This window comes from Pelodiscus sinensis, chromosome 17 (genome assembly GCF_052426305.1).
Source record: "Pelodiscus sinensis isolate ZL-2025 chromosome 17, ASM5242630v1, whole genome shotgun sequence".
NCBI classification, from domain to species: Eukaryota; Metazoa; Chordata; order Testudines; family Trionychidae; genus Pelodiscus; species Pelodiscus sinensis.
The window spans coordinates 33,304,854-33,327,448 of record NC_143068.1 but is presented as its reverse complement, the minus strand read 5'-3'; the positions used below and the strand labels follow the sequence as shown (position 1 = coordinate 33,327,448).

The 22,595-nt window shown below is 52.2% G+C and overlaps 1 protein-coding gene across 2 annotated transcripts in view; it reads left to right on the top strand.

Moving 5' to 3' along the window:
• Window positions 1-6,285: 6,285 nt before the first annotated feature.
• RAD21L1 (RAD21 cohesin complex component like 1) overlaps window positions 6,286-22,595 on the top strand; it is a 60,364-nt gene continuing 44,054 nt past the window's right edge. Inside the window, exons 1-3 of one of the 2 annotated variants that reach the window (XM_075900900.2) lie at window positions 6,286-6,426; window positions 16,674-16,850; window positions 19,837-19,966. In XM_075900900.2, the coding sequence (XP_075757015.2) occupies window positions 6,307-6,426; window positions 16,674-16,850; window positions 19,837-19,966 (427 nt within the window). In that variant the 5' untranslated portion in view covers window positions 6,286-6,306. Of the gene's footprint in view, window positions 6,427-6,449; window positions 6,580-16,673; window positions 16,851-19,836; window positions 19,967-22,595 lie in introns of those variants that run through there. The other variant, XM_075900899.2, reaches the window with a different exon arrangement.

The following is a 22,595-nucleotide window of genomic DNA, read 5'->3' as shown; positions in this document are numbered from 1 at the left end:
ACTCAGTACTGTCTAGACCATCCCTGATAGACATTTATCTAACCTACTTTGAAATGTCTCCAGAGACAGAGATTCCACAACCTCCCTGGGCAATTTATTCCAGTGTCTGACCACCCTGACAGTGAGGAACTTTTTCCTAATGTCCAACCTAAACCTCCCTTGCTGCAGTTTAAGCCCATTGCTTCTTGCTCTATCCTCAGAGGCCAAGATGAACAAGTTTTCTCCCTCCTTCTTATGACACCCCTTTAGATACCTGAAAACGGCTCTCATGTCCCCCCTCAATCTTCTCTTTTCTAAACTAAACAAACCCAATTCTTTCAGCCTTCCTCCATAGCTCATGTTCTCTAGACCTTTCATCATTCTTGTTGCTCTTCTCTGGCCCCTCTCCAATTTCTCCACATCCTTCTTGAAATGCGGTGCCCAGAACTGGACACAATACTCCAACTGAGGCCTAAGTAGCACAGAGTAGATCGGAAGAATGACTCCTCGTGTCTTGCTCACCGCACACCTGTTAATGCATCCCAGAATCTCGTTTGCTTTTTTTGCAACAGCATCACACTTCTGACTCATGTTCAGCTTGTGGTCCACTACAACCCCTAGATCCCTTTCTGCCGTTCTCCTTCCTAGACAGTCGCTTCCCATTCTGTATGTGTGAAACTGATTGTTCCTTCCTAAGGGGAGCACTTTGCATTTGTCTTTATTAAATTTACAAGATAAAATAAAAACGTTATTAAACTTACAAGGGTACAAGAGGAAGGATTGGAGGTGAGGAGGGGCTCGGGTGGGGGATCTCATCCAGCAAGGTTTTCTCCCCACCCCAGGCCAGCGGGGCCTTCTGTCTCCCCCTAGTCTCCCAGGAGACTTTTCTCCCCCACCCTCCCTTCCTGTGCTACTTTTCTTACATTCAATACCCAATTGACATATCTCGATAGATTTGTTAGTCTCTAGGGTGCTTACTACAGGACACTCATTTTTCTCAGAGGATTTGGTGAGTTCCAACAGGGCTCCCATCACCCAATGGGGGACAGTCTCAGAGGGGAGGTGGGCAGGGGTGGCCCGTGGCTATAGGCCGACTCGGCTGTCGCCTAGGGCGCTGCCTTCAATGGCGCCCGATGATGATGTCATGGGGCGCCCGATGACGACGTCACCCCATTGACGGCTCAGTGCAGGCGGGGGTGCCGATTGCTCAGTGCAGGCGGGGGTGCCGATTGCTCAGTGCAGGCGGGGGTGCCGATTGCATGTTCCGCCTGGGGCGCCAGCTGCCGCAGCCAGCCTCAGGCTGCTCCTGGAGGTGGGTCATGTCTTCTGGGGTCCCATTTCCCGGCTTCTGTCCAGGTCACTTTTCTATTGGGGCCCATGTCCCAGGGGGGTTTCCTCACCTCTGGCGGAGCAGCCGTTTGTAAAGCCGGTAAGTTGAGGGTCAGTAATATGGAGTCAGCAGGCCTAAGGCCTGCAACATGGAAACAGCAACAGGCCTGCAATCTAGTGAGCAAGACTTTGGTTCAGTAACAGGAGCCAAGAAAGAGGCCCTATTGATAACTGTGTGATTGTGTCAGTTAGGTCGAGCATGGAAGGACACAGGGAGGCACTGGGTACAGACTGTGAGCCAAAGGGGAGTATTGGAACATCTTAATAAGAAATGTCTTGGTACAAAAACTCCCTAAAAACTAATGCACAGACCGACCTAGGTTCGGGACCGGGTCGAAATTGACAGCATGAAGGATAGTAAGGAAGCCCCCCTTCCATAACGTGAGGGGTGGTAACTAGGCAACAGAGGGTGGTAACCTGGTACGTAAAGAAATGATGTAAGGTGTTTGTACCTGTCTATAAAAGGACACCGCAGAGGGTGCTCTCTGGCCGACCTTGGGGGGGGGGGGTGTGCACTAGGCGCCTGAACAGCAGGTGTCATTGCCTAAACTTACAGAATGCACAGTAACTTAACTTTGACTAACTGCTGTTAATATCTGTTATACGGCAATAGGCCTGCCCGATGTTGGTACCTTGTCAACGCGGGCCATAGTGCCCAGTGGTGTAACATTGTACTGATCTCTGTGACCAGCTGGTAGAGCTTCGCATTTGACAATAAACCTGCTCGATTGATTTCAAACCTTTCCTGCATCTGTCGTTTCCGGGGCCTCTCAGAGATCTCTTGTGTTGACCCAAGTGCACGGGGTCTAACACTCTAGATAAAGGGAGTACCGATTGTTACGCACACAGCCGAGAGTTTATCATCACCGACGGAGTAGAGGACGACCCTGACCAGATGACGCTGACATTGACAGTCCAGACCACCGAAGGTACCGAGGTACGAAAACACCGAGGTACGACAGTGGAATCGCCATCCCTGGAGAGATTGAAGAGCAGATTAGACAGACACCTGTCAGGGATGATCTAGATGGTGTTTGGTCCTGCCGGAAGGGCAGGGGACTGGACTTGATGGCATCTCGGGGTCCCTTCCAGTTCTAGTGTTCTATGTTTCTATGGTTCTATGACGGTGCAGGCAGGAAGGGGCGAGGTACCTCTAGCCATAGGGGATTGGGGGATGGTAGGGAAGTGATAACCCCCGGAAAAACATGGGTCAGGTTATCCGAACCTTCGCCCTTACCCCCATTCCATTGGAAGTAGCTCCCACCCCTTCACTCATGCACATTGCTGATAGGTGGCTGCCTGCCATGTTCTGGTGTGAACCCCGACAGAAACCTCGGGAGGGGTCATGTGATCTTGCATCCTCCCCACATGTTGCTTTGAGAAGATGTGGTGCTGGGTACCAGGAGAGACGCGTCCAACCCAGGGGCCCAGCCGGGTCTGAAGAGCAGAGAGCACTGGGTAGGGAGGATTGGGCCAGGACAGTCAGTCACCCATATCCCCGTATGAGAGAGGTATATGCCAGGGGTGGGCAATAATTTTTGTAGGGGGGCCACTTCACCAATGTTGGTAGTGGTTGTGGGCCCATACTGGAAGGGGCGGAGACTCAGGCAGAATGGGAGGGGCCTCAGGCGGAAGGGGCAGTTCTCTCTAGGCCTCGTGCGTGTGTGGGGGGGGGAGGGGGAGAAGACTTTGCATGCTGCCCCATGGGGTGGAGGAGCACAGGAGTTCTCTCTCCATCCCCCGCCTTGCCCTGCTAGGGGCGTGTGGCTCCCAGAGGGAACTGCCAGCCAGTTTGAACAGCTGGTGGTTCCCTCTGGTGCCGTGCATCCCTGGCTGGGAGAGAAGACTTAGCACACTCCCCGGGCGCTGCAGGGTGGGCCGTGGGCCAGATCATACGGCTTGGCGGGTGGGATCCAGGCTGCGGGCCATATCTTGCCCACCCTTGGTGTATGGGGATGTGTGAATGTCAACTCTCCCCATGCAATCATTAAAGATAACAAGGTAAATAAAAAGACTCCAGCTAGGCAGTATTTCTTTTTAACAGGGGTTCAGTCAATTTTAGGTATGTAATATGTAATATGTAATCAATTTTAGGTATGTAATATGTAATATGTAATCAATTGGTAAATATTATTAGAACCATCAAGTCTCGCTTTGCTATAAAATGGGCTTAGTAAGAACAATCGATGAGAGAGAATGGGCAGGATTGACCCACAGGTCCTGTGCGATGTAATTAGACGTTAACAGGCCCTTCACACCGGTGACCCAGTGCATGGCGTTCCAATGCGTGGGAATTAAAGGAACCACGACCTCCTGCCTGGTACTGTAGTGAAGTGTAAGTGAACTAGGCTTTATTATTGCATTATAGTAGATCTTCTATTAATTGTTTTTCCATTGCTTTGCACTGTATTAATTGCTTTAGAATGTATAGTATTTAAGGTTTCAATTGTATAGTAATTGTTTTTAAGGCTTGTAAAACTTAAACAACTTTGTTAACTGCTTAAAGCTTGCAAAAAATAAGAAAGTGGTTAAGTAGCCCTGGAGTGTCTTAGTTTCCCTTGGATCTCAAATAAATTGAACCATACAACACCTGAGCCCTCAGCCATGATCCTATCTCACTCAGGTTCCTGGTTCTGCTGCCTTCTTGAATGAAGAAAGAGAAAAGGGAAGAAAGTTTCATCCTGGGCAAAGCCAGAGTAATTCAGATGCACATTGAGCTAGTGCCAATGCAAATGTTTTGTGCAATTCTCTATATGCAGGGAGAATCACAGCAACAGAATTGCAAAAAAGCCGTGGGAATCTTTGTCCCTGCCTCAGTCTGACCTGGAATGTATCGTTGTGGCAATTCTCCAGAATGTGCAAAACCAGCATGAGTGACTTGTCTGTCCATCTCACCATGAGCACTACTTAATGCCAGACACTGACGTAGAAGAGTCCATTGGTGCAGCTGTCAGATCATTCGATTTATCCTTTACAGGGGCAGTGCCACCTGGCGTCCAGGTCATGTAAGTTACTGTTCAAAATGCCATTCTGGGAAAGTGATTGTAAAAGGACACTGTAGGGTTCTATATTTAGACTCATTTAAAATGTGCTCAGTTCACAAATCAAAGCAGCTTTTGTCTCACGGCCACAGTTGCATGTTACACCAGGCATGTGAAAAGCCAGCTGTGTGCAGATTCCCACCTCAGCGTCTTAGCAAGTGCAATTGGAACGTCCGGCTCACTCTTGCATATCTGCATAATAATCGGAGTAAATGAACTGGCTCAGATGCAGAATACTAGGAACTCATGAAACAGGTGCTCATGTCTCTTCACTGCCCTACAAGCGCGATTCTGAGATGACCGTGAGGATCGTCAAAGCTCTGAATGGTATGGAACCCTGTTATCTGACTAACATCTCTCTCCTTGGCCCAGCATGTTGGCTGAGATCCATTCAGATGTTCTTCCTGCCAGCTTCTATGGGTAAACTCTGAGCAGTAGCAGCTTTCTGCCAGGGGCTGTCACCCTTTGGAATCATTCTCCATGATTAGGGAGAGTCTGAGTTTTGGAAGTTGGTCGGGCCCAAGACCTGTTTATTCTCTTTTGCACAGGGCTGATTAATTTTGTTCTAAAAGGTTTATTTTCTATTGACATTTGTTGAGGAGTTAGCTGGGGGGAGGGCGGAGAAAAGGGCCACCATTTCAAGGGAGCTAAGGTTGGCTCATATAAGTCTTGTTCTGCATTCACTTACACCAGTATAATTTTGCCCGAGTTCAGAGGAAATAGTCCTGCTTCACACCAGCATCAGATCAGCTTTCCATTCTATGGGCCAGATTCCATTCTCCTATATTCTAGTGTAAACACAGAGTAATTGCATTGCAGCTAATAGATTTATACCCATATTAACAAAAGCAGCATTTGGTCCTTTCTTAATGTACCTTTCTTAATGTCATGGTGATAGGTGTTGTGTAATTAATACATCATTGCACTGTTTTATTAATTGACAATGGTTTATTATGTCCTGTGGATGTTAGCTTAGGCAATTGGACATCCCACTGAGCAAAGAATATAGCAGAGTAGGGTATATGGCTTGATGGGTATGAATGCACATTTCAGACTGGTGGATATACTCGTTGGTCTCTTGCCATTCAAGTAAACCGAAGATTTGCCATTGACTTCAAAGGGAGCTAGTGACGAAAGATTTTTAAGGGCAACCAACCACTGTAAATTGCATGAGCAGATTTAGCAAACATATTTCTTCACTGACAGGAAGAGTGAGTTTCAATAAAATTCAGACCCCTTTCCTAGAGGTGAAGGGTGTTTAAGTTCATTTTGAACTAGGCACAATAGGCAAATTGTGGATGTGTGTTCGAAATGTTGTCCCTTATGTAGGTGTTTGTTTTTCTTTTAAAGATAGTTTCAAAACTCAGGGCAGCATAATCAAACATATTGCCAGAAAAAACAAATTCCTAACATCCTGCGTCTAACGTGAGGCATGTGTGTCAGCAATTGCAGGAGCTAGGGCTTAGCTCGCAAAAAGCTATTCATAAATAAAATAATGATTATGATGCTGACAAAAGAATGGCATTTTGCCCGGATAGGACACCTTTCCTCTCCGGCTCTCAAAGTGCTTTACAATGGAGTCTGGTTACCTGGGGGCTGATTGCATGCCAGGGGAAAACAAGGCAGAAAGAGCCGTGGCTAACTCGTGTTTACCCACCGAGTCAGTGCAGGGATAACTAAAAGCACGTGTGTCCGGTTGCATGTTGACATGATCCATGCATGCCGCATGGTACACAGCAAAATGCAGGACAATGTAGCACTTTAAAGACTAACAAGATGGTTTATTAGATGATGAGCTTTCGTGGGCCAGACCCACCGTTTGCACCTGGGGGTGGTGTATGTTTCTGGCAGGCGCCACGCCCACCAGCGCGCAAAGCCCTGAAAACAGCGGCAGGCCATGCAAGCAGATCCCACCAGCAACCCCTCTAGCGTGGCCAGGCCGAAGCGCGCGCGCACAGCCGGCCGTGCGCGTGCTCCCGGGCAGCTCCCGGGCGGCAGAGCGCGAGCGAGTTCCCAGGTGCGCGCGCCCATTCTGGGCCCCTCGCCAACGGTAGCTGGTGCCTGGTGGCCCAGTGCGCATGCGCAGGCGGGAGGCGTTGGTCGGGCTGACGGCGGCGGGCGCTGAGGAGAAACGCGCGGGCTACGGGCCGGGGCTGCCGCTGCTCTGCGTGTACGGGCTCCCCGCGGGCTATGGCTGCGCCCCCGCCCCCCCCCGTGTGCACCCCGCCCCTCACCCCCTGTGTGCGCCTCCTTCACCCCCCGTGTGCCCCCTTTCTCCTGCCCCTCACCCCCTGTGTGTGCCCTCCGCCCCAGCTACCCCCTGCCCCTCTGTGCCCCCCTTTCTCCTGCCCCTCACCCCCTGTGTGCGCCCTCCGCCCCAGCCCCCCCTGCCCCTCTGTGTGCCCCCCTTTCTCCTGCCCCTCACCCCCTGTGTGCGCCCTCCGCCCCAGCCCCCCCTGCCCCTCTGTGCCCCCCCTTCTCCTGCCCCTCACCCCCTGTGTGCGCCCTCCGCCCCAGCCCCCCCTGCCCCTCTGTGCCCCCCTTTCTCCTGCCCCTCACCCCCTGTGTGCGCCCTCCGCCCCAGCCCCCCTGCCCCTCTGTGTGCCCCCCTTTCTCCTGCCCCTCACCCCCTGTGTGCGCCCTCCGCCCCAGCCACCCTGCCCCTCTGTGTGCCCCCCTTTCTCCTGCCCCTCACCCCCTGTGTGCGCCCTCCGCCCCAGCCACCCTGCCCCTCTGTGTGCCCCCCTTTCTCCTGCCCCTCACCCCCTGTGTGCACCCTCCGCCCCAGCCCCCCCTGCCCCTCTGTGTGCCCCCCTTTCTCCTGCCCCTCCCCTCTGTGTGCGCCCTCCGCCCCAGCCACCCCTACCCCTCTGTGTGCGCCCCTTTCTCCTGCCCCTCACCCCCTGTGTGCGCCCTCCGCCCCAGCCACCCCTGCCCCTCTGTGTGCCCCCCTTTCTCCTGCCCCTCACCCCCTGTGTGCGCCCTCCGCCCCAGCCACCCTGCCCCTCTGTGTGCCCCCCTTTCTCCTGCCCCTCCCCTCTGTGTGCGCCCTCTGCCCCAGCCACCCCCTGCCCCTCTGTGTGCCCCCCTTCTCCTGCCCCTCACCCCCTGTGTGCGCCCTCCGCCCCAGCCCCCCCTGCCCCTCTGTGTGCCCCCCTTCTCCTGCCCCTCACCCCCTGTGTGTGCCCTCCGCCCCAGCTACCCCCTGCCCCTCTGTGCCCCCCTTTCTCCTGCCCCTCACCCCCTGTGCACCCTGCCCCTCCCCCCCTGTGTGCGCCCTCCGCCCCAGCCACCCTGCCCCTCTGTGTGCCCCCCTTTCTCCTGCCCCTCACCCCCTGTGTGCGCCCTCCGCCCCAGCCACCCCTGCCCCTCTGTGCCCCCCTTTCTCCTGCCCCTCACCCCCTGTGTGCGCCCTCCGCCCCAGCCACCCTGCCCCTCTGTGTGCCCCCCTTTCTCCTGCCCCTCCCCTCTGTGTGCGCCCTCTGCCCCAGCCACCCCCTGCCCCTCTGTGTGCCCCCCTTCTCCTGCCCCTCACCCCCTGTGTGCGCCCTCCGCCCCAGCCCCCCCTGCCCCTCTGTGTGCCCCCCTTCTCCTGCCCCTCACCCCCTGTGTGTGCCCTCCGCCCCAGCTACCCCCTGCCCCTCTGTGCCCCCCTTTCTCCTGCCCCTCACCCCCTGTGCACCCTGCCCCTCCCCCCCTGTGTGCGCCCTCCGCCCCAGCCACCCCTGCCCCTCTGTGCCCCCCTTTCTCCTGCCCCCCACCCCCTGTCTGCACCCTCCGCCCCAGCCACCCCCTGCCCCTCTGTGTGCCCCCCATTCTCCTGCCCCTCATCCCGTGTGCGCCCTCCGCCCCAGCCCCCCTGCCCCTCTGTGTGCCCCCCTTTCTCCTGCCCCTCACCCCCTGTGTGCACCCTCTGCCCCAGCCCCCCTGCCCCTCTGTGTGCCCCCCTTTCTCCTGCCCCCCACCCCCTGTCTGCACCCTCCGCCCCAGCCACCCCCTGCCCCTCTGTGTGCCCCCCTTTCTCCTGCCCCTCACCCCCTGTGTGCGCCCTCCGCCCCAGCCCCCCTGCCCCTCTGTGTGCCCCCCTTTCTCCTGCCCCTCACCCCCTGTGTGCACCCTCTGCCCCAGCCCCCCTGCCCCTGTGTGCCCCCCTTTCTCCTGCCCCTCACCCCCTGTGTGCACCCTCTGCCCCAGCCCCCCTGCCCCTCTGTGTGCCCCCCTTTCTCCTGCCCCTCACTCCCTGTGTGCGCCCTCCGCCCCAGCCCCCCCTTACCCCATGTGTGCCCCCCTTTCTCCTGCCCCTCACCCCCTGTGTGCACCCTCCGCCCCAGCCCCCCCTGCTCCTCTGTGTGCCCCCTTTCTCCTGCCCCTCACTCCCTGTGCCCCCCTTTCTCCTGCCCCTCAACCCCTGTGTGCGCCCTCCGCCCCAGCCCCCCCTGCCCCTCTGTGTGCCCCCCTTTCTCCTGCCCCTCACCCCCTGTGTGCCCCCCTTTCTCCTGCCCCTCACCCCCTGTGTGTGCCCTCTGCCCCAGCCACCCCCTGCCCCTCTGTGTGCCCCCCTTTCTCCTGCCCCTCACCCCCTGTGTGCGCCCTCTGCCCCAGCCACCCCCTGCCCCTCTGTGTGCCCCCCTTTCTCCTGCCCCTCACCCCCTGTGTGCGCCCTCTGCCCCAGCCACCCCCTGCCCCTCTGTGCCCCCCTTTCTCCTGCCCCTCACCCCCTGTGTGCACCCTCCGCCCCAGCCCCCCTGCCCCTCTGTGTGCCCCCCTTTCTCCTGCCCCTCACCCCCTGTGTGCGCCCTCCGCCCCAGCCACCCCCTGCCCCTCTGTGTGCCCCCCTTTCTCCTGCCCCCCACCCCCTGTGTGCGCCCTCCGCCCCAGCCCCCCCTGCCCCTCTGTGTGCCCCCCTTTCTCCTGCCCCTCACCCCCTGTGTGCGCCCTCCGCCCCAGCCCCCCCTGCCCCTCTGTGTGCCCCCCTTTCTCCTGCCCCTCACCCCCTGTGTGCGCCCTCCGCCCCAGCCACCCCCTGCCCCTCTGTGCCCCCCTTTCTCCTGCCCCTCACCCCCTGTGTGCGCCCTCCGCCCCAGCCACCCCCTGCACCTCTGTGCCCCCCTTTCTCCTGCCCCTCACCCCCTGTGCACCCTGCCCCTCCCCCCTGTGTGCGCCCTCCACCCCAGCCACCCCCTGCCCCTCTGTGTGCCCCCCTTTCTCCTGCCCCTCACCCCTGTGTGCGCCCTCTGCCCCAGCCACCCCCTGCCCCTCTGTGTGCCCCCCTTTCTCCTGCCCCTCACCCTCTGTGTGCGCCCTCTGCCCCAGCCACCCCTTCACCTGTGTGTGCCCCCCTTTCTCCTGCCCCTCACCCCCTGTGTGCACCCTGCCCCTCACCCCCTGTGTGCGCCCTCCGCCCCAGCCACCCCTGCACCTCTGTGTGCCCCCATTTCTCCTGCCCCTCACCCCCTGTGCACCCTGCCCCTCACCCCCTGTGTGCGCCCTCCGCCCCAGCCACCCCCTGCCCCTCTGTGTGCCCCCTTTCTCCTGCCCCTCACCCCTGTGTGCGCCCTCTGCCCCAGCCACCCCCTGCCCCTCTGTGTGCCCCCCTTTCTCCTGCCCCTCACCCTCTGTGTGCGCCCTCTGCCCCAGCCACCCCTGCACCTGTGCCCCCCTTTCTCCTGCCCCTCACCCCGTGTGCACCCTGCCCCTCACCCCCTGTGTGCGCCCTCCGCCCCAGCCACCCCCTGCCCCTCTGTGTGCCCCCCTTTCTCCTGCCCCTCACCCCATGTGCACCCTCCATCCCAGCCACACCCTGTGTGCGCCCCTTTCTCCCGTCCCTCACCCCTTGCTATCCTGTGTGCGTCCCACGCCTCCCTCACCCTCTGTGCCCCCTTTTTCCTGCCCCTCACTCACTCTGTATACCCTCCGCCCCAGCCACCCCCTACACCATTGTGTGTGCCCCGCTCCTCCCTCACCCCGTGTGCACCCCCACCCTTCACCCCAGCCACCCCGTGCACCTCCTTTGTGCACCCCGCCCCTCATCCCCTGTGTGCGCCTCAGCCACCCCCTGTGTGCCCCGCACCTGCCTCACCCTCTGTGTGTGCCCCCACCCTCTGCCTCAGCCACCCCCCTTCTCTCCTGTGTGTGTCCTGCGCCTCCCTCACTGTGTGTACCGCCACCCTCTGCCCTTCACCCCAGCCACCGTGTCCTGAACTCCTTGTCCCCACCCCCTCCCTGCACCTCCTGTGTGCACCCCGCTCCTTCCTCGCCCCCTCTGTACACCGCCACCCTGTCCTGCACCCCCTGTGTGCACCCCGCTCCTCCTTCACCCCCTGTGTGTACTGCCACCCCTCTCCTCCCTCACCCCCCTGTGTGCAACCCTCTCCTCCCTCACCCCCCTGTGTACACCACTACCCTGCCCTGCACCCCCTGTGTGTACCCTGCTCCTCCTTCACCCCATGTGAACACCACCACCCTGCTCCTCCCTCACCCCCGTGTGCACCCTGCTCCTCCCTCACCCCCTGTGTGTACCCCGCTCCTCCTTCACCCCATGTGAACACCACCACCCTGCTCCTCCCTCACCCCCCTGTGTACACTACCACCCTGCCCTGCACCCGCTGTGCACCCCACTCCTCCTTCACCCCATGTGAACAACACCACCCTGCTCCTCCCTCACCCCCTGTGTGCACCCTGCTCCTCCCTCACCCCCTGTGTGCACCCCGCTCCTCCCTCACCCCCCTGTGTACTACCCTCCTGTGTACTGCCATCCTGGCCTGTACCCCCTGTGTGCACCCCGCTGCTCCCTCATCCCATGGGTGCACTGCCATCCCGCCCTGCACCCTCTGTCCCCTGCATCCCAAAACCTTCATGCATTTGCCAGGCTGGGCATGGGTAACGGGGCGGGATCACTGGTTGATTCCCTGTTCTCTTCCCTCCCTCCCTCCAGGGCATCTGGCACTAGCCACTGTTGGAAGACAGGACACTGATGTCCTTGGGACCTTGGGTCTGACCTAGATGGACCTTGGGTCTGACCTGTCTGGCTGTTATGTATTCCCCCACCTATCCCTGTCCTGTACCCCCTGTGTTCATCCCTCACCCTCTGTCCCTGCATCACAGCCACTCCACCCTCAATTCCCCACACTCCAGTTACCCCCCTCCCTGCACCCGGGGTCCTCTGTCCCCACGTACCCTCACCCTGTGCCCCGGGTGTATGCCACATCCTCAATCCCCAAACCCCAACCACCTCGCTGAACCCCTTGTGTGTACCTCCACCTTCTGTCCCCCACATTCCAACCCTGCAACTCCTGTGTGCATCCCACACCCTAACCATCTTTCCCTGCACCCCTGGTCCTCTGTCCTCACCTATCCCCGCTCTGCACCCCCTGTGTGCATCCCACATCCTTCACCCCCCTCACTCCAACCACCCCACCTGTACCCCATGTGCACCCTGCACCCTCTATTTCCTGAACCACAATTACCCCATCCTGCTTCCATGGTCCTCTATCCTCACCTACCTCTTTGTGCACCTAACCCCATCTATCCCCTCCCTGCATCCTTTGTGTACACCACACATCCTCCATTCCCCTCACCCAAACCACGCTGTCCTGCACCCTGTGTGCACCGTGCACCCTCTGTTCCTTGAACTACAATTACCCTACTCTGCATCCACTCTCCTCCATCCTCACCTATTTCTTGTGTCCACCCTACCCCACCTATCCCTGCCCTGTATCCCTTGTGTGCACACCACACTCTGTCCGTCCCCCTTACCCAACCGCCCCACCCTGCACCCTGTGTTCCCCTCACCGAACCCCTCCACCTGCAGCCCCACATCCTCCCCACCCTGCATCCCTGAATGCACTTCCACATTCTGTCCCCTGAACCAGTTACCCCACCCTGCACCCTCAGTTCTCCATCGCTACGTACCCCTGCCGTGCACCCCATCCTACATCCCTCTCACCCCAACCAACCCACTCTGCACCCCTTGTTTACATCCCCTAGTCTCCATTCCCTGCACCCCAACTGCCCCTGCCCTGCACCTGTTCTCCTCCATCCCTCCATCCCACACCCCCTGTGTGCATACCATCCCCGACACCCCAGCCACCCTAATGTACACCCCCTGTGTGCACCAGCATTCCAGCCACCCCACACTCGGTACACTTCTCATCCTATGTCCCCCTCACCTCAATCACTCAGTCTGCAACCCTGTGTGCAGCCTGCATCCTCCGTTGCTCACACCCCAGCAACTTGCCCTTCACCCCTGGTCTTCCATTCCCACCTACCTTGGGCCTGCACCCCCGTGTGCATTCCTGTCCTCTGACCCTCTTCCCACTTTACCTTCCCCCCATGTGCACCTCACATCCTCTGTCCCCTGCATCCCAATCCACACCACCCTGCCCCCATGTACACTTCCAGCCCTCCGGTCCCTGCACCGCCAGCCACCTCATCCTGTATCTCCTACTTACACTCCACACTCTGTCCTCACCTACTCCGGGTGCACTCTCCTGCCCTCCACTCAACTACTCTGTACTCCCTTGCTCCCCAGTTACCCTCGCCCTGTATTCCTCTGTCCCCTCCTATGCTGCATCCTGCACTCCCCAAATACTTCTGCTTTGCACCCCTAGGTATATCCCATCCCTCACGCTAGTTACTCCCCCACCACGCACCCCCGCAAACTACCCACACTCTCCACCCCCCTCATCCCCAACTACCTGCACCTTGCACTCCCTCTGTGCACTCCAGGCCCCCCATCCTTCTCACCCCTGCTCTGTACCTCACACACCTATATTACCCCCCTCATAAACACCACACACCCTCCGTCACCCTCACCCCCTACTATCTTTCATTCTGAGTTCCCATGTGCTCCCCAGGCCCTCTAGCCCCCTCAGTCCTGTTTTTCACCCTGCATGCCCTATGTACACCCCACACCCTCTGTTCCCCTCATCCCTGCTTTGCACTCCATATCCGCCATCCTTCTCACCATTGCTTTGCATACTGCACCCCCTTACCCTACGTACCCCACCTAGCATACCCATATACAACCCATGCACTCCACCCCTTCACCAATATCACCACATACCCCACCCTGCACCCCTTACATCCCTATCTTGCACACTCCATGCCCTCCACTCCATACACTCCTGCATATTCCATCCAGCATCCCCTGCTCCGTATAACCTGTACTTCATTCACTCCATTCAACCCCCATCTTACACCCCATTTATTGTATCACCCTTACCCCATACACCTGCACTGCATAGATACGCCAACCTGTTTTCCCCATGGCTTGTACAATCTTACCCCATACATCCACATGTATCCTCCCACCATGTATTCCCATCAAGGATGTAAAATTGCATTTAATCTGTTAACTGGTTAAATGAAATGTTTAACCGGTTCACCGTTATCCCTGTGTGTGGGGGCTACTTTGGCCAAGGTGAGCTGGAGCACCCCGCAGCATGGCACAATCTCTCAGCTCCTATTGGCTGGAAACCACAGCGCAGAGAGCTATGTGAACCAGCTAGCCATTTTGAGCCAGGGGCTGTGGCAGACAGGAAGTCTGCCTGAGGGTCCTGCTGGCTGGAGCCACCTGGTTAAATGCCTCCTGACTAGAACCTGCACCTAGTACCTCACCCTCTCTTGAACCCCAACTCCCTGCCTCAAGTCACCACCTAAACCCTCTGTACCCTCTCCTTGTCCCACATCACAACACCCTCCTAGATCCTGCACCCCATCCTACATCCTATTGCCCCCCGCCCTATACCCTATAATATCCCTGCCCCTTCACTCTTTTCCCCATGTACCTCTCTCATTCTCTATGCCACCCTCCTATTAAACATAATCCATCATCCCTGCCCACATATCTTCTGCATCTTCCCCTTCTCCCTGTGCCCCCTTCTCACATCCTTGATCCCTTCTCATCCTATACTCTTTCCCCCTACATGCCATATAATACAGCTCTCTTCCCCATATACCTCTTTCACCTCATTCTCTGCTACATGTTTGTGGCTTACAATCTACTTCTCCCACAAACTTAGATCATAGCTGCTCCCCTAATCTTCGCCCCTACACATTTTTCCACCCTCCAATTTTGTTTCCCCTTTCCATCTACCCCTGCATCTTTATTTCTCCAGACCCCCCACTTATCCTGTTCTTTCAAACTAAACAAATCTTAAGTGGGCAGCACGTTTTGAAAACATTCTCTTCCATGCACCAACAAATTTAGTGATTCTAGATGCTTCACATTGAGTTGTGTGTCTGCTAATGAAATGAGTGTTCCAAATCTCACCCTCACACCCTCTGATGTGTATTGTTTCATGGGGTTGTGGCACACTCAAAGAAGTTCAAGAGGCTGTAAGGCTAGTTGGTGATGATTGGAAAGAGGGGATGAAAATAAGTACTCCAAACTTTGTTCTATTCCTGTCTGCTTTCATGTTATTCCACATCTATTGCTGGATCTGCTCATCTTCCTGTGAACTGGATCCCCATGCTAGTGAAACCTTCCCAATTTCCAGATTTATCCCTACACAAAAGAGAACCCTTGCAGCCCAAGCTTCTTCCTATCATATTCATGCTTTCATGAAAAGCTGCCTCTTAACTCAAAATTGTCACATTAGCACATACACACACACACACTCTCTCTCTCTCTCCTTCCCTGATGAGCCTCCCAGTGCTATGCAACACTTATCCAAGGGGTATGGAAAGGTCTCTTACGTGTTAGCTGTGTTCTCAAGTTCCTTCCTTCTTTCAAGACTTTAAAGAAACTTTATAATTTCTGTCATATCATATAAACCCACTTTACAGAATGAATAACAGTGACACTTTTCAATATGTTTAAAGTATGAAGCAGTAGATTGAGGTGAAAGAGGAACAATAGGTGGCTATTCGCAAGAAGGAACTAGAGGAATGGTATTCGGAAGAGGATTGCAAAAGTAGCTGCTTGTACTTTCAGCAGATCTATGGTATTCTCTTTGCTCCCTCCTTTTCTGAAGATCATTGCAACATTTTATAAAAGTGCATCTTGGGAAGTCTGTGCCCTAGAATGTCCTCTGCTGTGACTCATTGGTACTTCAGAGGCAGTGGCTCCTTTCTTCAGTGGGGAGCCCAAGGAGTACGGTGGTCTTTTTTCAGCCATGATGTGGTGGAAAACAGTCAAATGGCTGTTTCTTGAATCCATGGGTCATGAGATAATAATACTTAAATCTTTTATAGCACTTTTTATCTGTAGATTTCAAAGCATTTTGCGAAAGAATTATTCCTGTCTCTACCCACGCTGAGAAGATAGAAACAATCGCTTCTTGCCTTTATAAGCTAGCACTACAAAAGAAAGAAATGTTGGGTTTTACCTCATGCCCCTGTTTTCCTTTCAGTATTGATTTCCTTTTATATCTCCTACTTTTTCTCTTTTTTTGGCCTATCCCCTTTTCTTCCTCTCCATTTTATTAATTTTCTCTGCATTTAAGTCTTCCCTTTTACTGAAAACACTTTTTAAATTTTCTTTCATTCGTTTGTTTTTTAGCATGCCAGAACATATGTGCAATATTAAAGCAGTCTAATTTATTCTGATATCTCCGAGAGTGGCAAATATAAGATGCTTGAGAGGAAGGCATAAAACTTCTATATACCTAATTATGTTTTTGTTTCCTGATATGTGTTGTTCTTTTGCTTTACCTAATACACTCTGCAATATTTTCCCTGTTCTCTTGTTTTTGTTCGCTGTCCCTCTTTCCACTTCTTGTGTGTGTGTGTGTGTGTGTGTGTGTGTGTGTGTTCTGTTACCATTCTCTGTCAGAATAACCAATTCAGGTTTTTGTACTACTGGGCCAAGTACTTTAAAAAATAAACATTCTGTTTAAAAAATAGAAACACCTGCTATTGGATTTCTGACTCAAATGTTCAGTGTGGCTTACAGTTTATCTCTTTAGTTAGGGTTACAGATTATTTGACGTACGTCTCTATCAAGACAAGAGGCTTCTAATAATTTACTAAAAGATCTAGATTTTTACAGAGCTTAGGGCCCACAATTCACATGCATATATGTAGTTGCCACCATTAAGCACAGAAACAGCTAATCAGGCACATTTTCATGTCTAATCATACAATTTCTACACACAATAGGATTAATTGCACAAACATTTTGCAGGCCTAAACTGCCTAAAAATCCAATCCAAAGTATTTTATCCCTTTTATCTTATAATGAACATTAACATAATTTTTCTTTAATCTCCACTAAAACTCTGCATTCCCATTTTTAAGATTAATTCTTATGTTTTTCCCTAGTGCATGCAAGTTCAGTTACGGAGTGAAGGCAACATGTTTTATATGCATTTGCTTATGAACAAGCGTGGGCCATTGGCCAAAATATGGCTTGCTGCTCACTGGGAGAAGAAGGTCACAAAAACACACATATTTGAATGTAATTTGGAGACTACTATTGAAAAGATCATTTCACCAGGGGTATGTAGCCAATTATGATATTTAAGACCAGTTGTAGAAAGGTAGATCTTTTATTGGATAAAGAATATATCTACAGATTTTGTAAAGGTCCTTATTTGAAGTTAGGGAGACAAGGTGAGTGATGTAATATCTTTTATTGGACCAACTTCTGTTCATGCAGGAAACAAGCCTGTCTTAGAGATCTTCAGGTGTGGGAAAGTACTTGGTGTAGTTATTCAAGAGGGCGGTCGGGATTTACTGCCGAGGTGTTCTCACAGGTTCTGGCTCTGTTGATGATAACTAGAATGCTGCTTTCATGTGTGCTCAGTGCTGTGTGCTGTGTAGACTTGTGCACTTAGTCTCCACAGCAGACCCCAAGAGAGACCCAAAGACCACAAACCAGATAAGGATCAAAGGCTTCCGGCCAGGTTTATTGCTAAGCGAAGTACAGTAATAGTTGTCAATAGACTCTACTGAACCACTATGCATATGTACCCCATAGCAATGGAATGATTCAATCAGTTGGGAATTTCCACTGCCCCCTAGGTCATCCAAAGACTGTCCCCCCAAGACACCACCTTACATGCAGGTACAACAAATCACACCTCACTGCTGACAGATTACTACCCTCTGATGCTACTTAGATACCACCCATCACTCTGTACCTCATGGTTTTATTAGATCATCTCTGTGCATCATTCTGTCATTTTTAGACCCTTTCCTACACCTGAGTCTATAGTCTTTTTAATGAACTAGTGATATAATGCACTTTCCACTTATGACCAGTACGAATTATTGTTCTGCAGTCAGTACCTAGCACCAGTTAGTTTTTTGCACACTCAGCCCTGTTCATGCCAAGTTCAGTGGGCTGACACCTGCCTCTTGCTCACAGATATGTTTTGTCCATTGTTAGGGAGGCCTCAGGCCTCAGACCAGCCCTGTGCTGCACGGGCTTATGTTTTAGGCCTTCATCTTACTACACTCGGAGTGCCACAGCTAAAATAGCATGAAATGGATTGTTTAGCATAAGTAGTTATTAGGGCTGTGGTAGTGTACACAAATAAATGATTACCCTTCACAGTTACACACAGGCTCCACCACCCCTGTGCTGCTGCCTCTGTTTCAGAAGCAACAACACGGGAGTGGGGTTGGGGGGAGCAGGTGGGAGCTGGTACACGTGGGGAGCTGGCTTTTAAGCCAGCTCACTATGCATACTCCCCTTACCTCATGTTGCTGCCTCTGATATAGAGGCAACAGCACAGGGGGAGGGGCAAGCAGCTCTGTGGGAGCCAGTGCTCGTGGGAAACCAGCTTAAAATGTTCAGCGGTTACACATTTACCGTAATCAATGCATTTTAATGTCCCCAGCAGTTAATAGGGATGTAAGAATTTAACTGGTTAAACTCCCGGCCACAGATTAGTTATACAGTTAGGGATTTTTAAAAAAAATTGTACATCCCTAGTAGTTAACATATATGAAGGAACCCTCCAAGGTGAAGTGGGACAAAGGAAGAGGGGTAAGGCTGCTGGCGTGAACAGGTTGTTTATGGATCATAGATTGTTTTTAATAAGCAACAAAGCCAGACCCTCTGTTCCCATGATACTTAGTGGCTATTAGAATTATACATTTAATCTCCAAAGTTTATTTTCTTGTAGGGGTTGGGCAGGTTTCCTTTGATAAAAGGGACTGAGAGATCAAATACGTAGTGATCAGTTAGTGAAAAGTGTTCACCCACAGACATGTGGTGGTGGTGTTCTTTTTCTTTTTCCCATGATAATTCATGTGATATCATCATCATTGTTTTGCTTCACCAACATAGTTGTTGATGGGGAACTTACTGCACTGATGAAGTATGCCATGTATTGTAGTAGCCATGTGTGAGACAACTGGATTTTGAAAGGTGTGTTGTACTCATTGGAACAGTATAGATATGTCTGCAGATTTTGCATCTGTTTTTCTGGCTGGGTCTGGTGCTACTTTGAGATCCACGGACAGGGGCTGCTGCTGGGGTCCAGCCTCTCTACCGAGAGCTCAAGCCCACCACAGACAGAAGCTGCTTCACAGTAGCCTCCCCTGTTCCCTCCAGCAGAGGGACACGGGGCAGACAGCACCACAGAGCCAGTGCAAGGAGAAACCATCTTTTAAGCCGGCTTCTCCCCCCCCCCCCCCCGTTGCTGTCTCTGATACAGAGGCAAGCATGGGGGGGGGGGAGAATGCGTGCAGTTGACAAGATTAACTGATAAGCCTAGGCTTATCAGTTAATCGTATAGTCAACTGCACATCGACATCCCGAGTGTGGAGTGCAGCGGATGGTGGCATCTAGGAACAGGGTGGTGCCACAACTCTGTTGGCAGAGATGGGAAGGTGTTCTAAAAAAAGTTTTGGGACACTGGCTGTGAGGGGAGGGTGGTCATGCAGCTGCTCTGTCAGTGCTAGAAGCGGCTCCAGTGTGTTCACTTGCTGCTCCATATGTGCCCAACCCCTATTCAACTCCAGCTGAGACAGGGGTTATTGCTTGTCATGGTCCCAGCCTTCCCTGGCTGCTGGGGAGCCAGGCTGCCGTGTGGTGTGGCCCCAGGCCCTCCTGGGCGACTGGTCATTGTAGGCAGTTTTGCCTGTATTACCCACCACCCATGAACAAATGGTGGGTAGGGAGACAGAACAGAGAGGTGAAGTGAGTTGCCCAAGGTCAAATAGCAAGTGTGGCAGAGCCAGGAACAGAACCAAAGTCTTCTGAGTCCTAGTCCAATGTTTATCTACAAGGAATTGTCTTCTTTAAGTGATGATAACTCTTGATCTCCAACCCTGTGTTAACTTGAATATCTCAGTGCCAGATATTGTGTTATTTTATTGTTTAATTGAACTCCTTTTCTATGCTTAGTTTGCATAAAATTTATTCCAAGGCTTCACTGGTATACTTTTTGCTTTGTGTAATAATGGAAATGATTTTGTTTTAATAATTTGGCCAAAATAATAAGACTTATACAATTTTTAAAAATTGTTAAAGGTTAAAATTGCTCTGCGCACGTCAGGACACTTGCTTTTGGGAGTGGTGCGAATATATCATAGGAAAGTAAAGTATCTCTTGGCAGACTGCAATGAAGCTTTAGTGAAAATGAAGATGGCCTTTCGTCCAGGTATGTGCAGAAGTCTTCATTTCTCAGACCATATCTTTTATAGTGTCTCTTTAAATGTTCTTTGGGATAGTCCAGTCAGACATACATGATTGATTTCAAGAGAAGCTGGACTTCCTGGTGTATAAATGACTATTACATTTTGTTGTTTTAGTATATTTTGATCTTTTTTGGCTCCTTTATAGTGGAGGAACTAGTGACAATGAAGACAAAACTATCCTGTTAAATACAGATACTTTTTCATTGTTACTTCATTCCTTGTCCTTTCTAATCCGGACACCCAAATTCTCTGCTGACCCTAGCAGTTAGTGCCAATTGTGTTAGTGTTTTTGTAATCTACCAGGATGCAGACCACCACATTCATTTAAAATGTAGCATCTGTTAAAGTTTCCTTTTATTTGGGTACCTAATAAGGAGGTAGTATTGTCTCATAGTTAGAGCAGAGGACTATGAACAGTGGAACTTCCACTCTATTCCCATGTGTACCATTGAATAATTCTATCACCTTTATCAAGTCACTTAAGCTTTTTATGATCTAGGGCAGGTCTACACTTAAGCTGTTGACACTACATTCCTCTGGGGGAGCATCCAGTAACCCCATATTAATCATTTATATATAATTGTGATACTTCACAGGGCATGCTTTCTGTGAAATATTGGGAAAGGCTATGATCTGCTAAATGCCATTGTTCTATCTAAATATGGATATTATTAGTGCATATGAAGTTATGACGCTGTTTTATGGTGGTCACTAAAATATACTGTGATTTGGGGAAGTGCCAAGATATTAGATCCCTGGAGACTAGGAAAAGGAAGCCAATAATGCCTGGGTGGGTGGTGAACAACCATCAATAGTCATTGTCCAGAAAAGGAGTTACAAGTCAATGACTCACTTGCACAAGGCCACATACTGGGAGAATTGCTATGCCCTGGGGATGTCATCAGATAAACCACTGTAGCAGCACAGCTTCAGGGCTTCAGTGAAGATATTACCTATGCCAGAGGGAGATAGGCACTCCACCAGGGCTGCAAACAGCTGAAAATGAATTTTATGGACAGTATATAAAAAAATTACAGACATCCAACTTTTTTTAAGGACACATTCTTATGTAATATAAAGATGGTTCAAAAGGATAAAAATGAACAGTATTTAGTGTTTGTATTCATTCATCACAACAGTCACGTTGTTGTGCTACTTTAATCTACTTACTAGCCACATCAGCGTCCTCTTAATTCTCCAGTTTGTGATCATACATTGCAGTAGCCACACTGTCAACCATTGCTTTAGTAATTTTTCCAGATCCATTTTTGACAATCAGTAATCTTTCCAGCATGGGAGTGGATGGTTTATGTCTTAGATTTAAGTGACTAACCCGCTGCTACACGTGATTCGCCAGCTGAGGAGAGCCCAGCAGGGGTATGTGCTGCATGCCCACACACCCACCAAAAGTTGCTGCTCTGCTGATGCTATGATGCTGAAGAAGAGTTCAAAGCTGGAGGCAGAGAAGAGCAGCCCCCATCAGTTAGGTCTCTGCCAGGAGAATTTCCTTCCCCTCACCTGCCCCAGGAATTGTAGATCCCCTGAAGCTGCCCTGTAGCACAGAGCTCACCCCAAGCCAAAGGGGAGGGAATGCAAAGCTTGATTTTTTTTTTTTTAACTGATATCTAAATGTTTTTACGGATTTTATTGAGAGATCCAATTTTAGCTCTCTTTTGTAGACTGTCCATGAATTTACTGATGGTTGGCAAGCCAGTACTCTACCTCTCCATGAGATGGTAGCTGTGTCAGTGGAAGAATTCTCCTGTCACATTGTCTGTACAAGCCATTTTGTTGTCTGTTCAGGTTGTCCATACAGGTCAGTTTCACTGTGTCACCTCAGCCATATCTAGAGTGTGGGAAGATTGACATTGTGGCGTTTGATTTAGTGGGCCTAGTAAAGACCAGCTAAATCAAACACTGAGGGCACCCCTGTCGGCATCAGTACTCCTCACTGTCGCAAGGAGTAAGGGAAGTTGACAGGAGTATTTCTCCCATCGACCTCCCATTGTGGGAATGGCGCCGAAGTTTGCCTTAAGGTACTTTGACTCCAGCTACGTTATTTACATAGCTGGAATTGCATACCTTAAGCTAACCTTCTCCCATAGTATAGACCAGGCCTTAGGGTGTGGATTATTCACACCTCTGAGCAATGTAGTTATGTCAACCTAATTTTCCTGGGTAGACCTGACCCTAGTGGCTGTCAGTGACCAAAAGCTTCCATGGCCTTTAGTGCTACTAGTAGTAGTTCTAGCAGATTTACAGCATTGCAGAACCTCTAACAATTTTCAATGGTACAGTACATTCGTAGGTATGCCAATAAATAGTGTGCCTCTAAAATGTACATAAATTAAAGATCAAATTCTATTTTGGACTCCTAGTGACAATGGCAAACTTTGTTTAGGTTGGCAACAGAACACCCTGATTGATTTAGTCTTACTGTATACAGGCAGTCCCCGACTTACGTGGATCCGACTTACGTCGGATCCCTAGATACGAACGGGGTGAGGCAACTCCCACACATGCGCAGCAGCATTCCCGGGGCTCGCTCACCTGGGTCCTAGGATCCTCCTCCTCCTCGGGCGGCTCCGACTG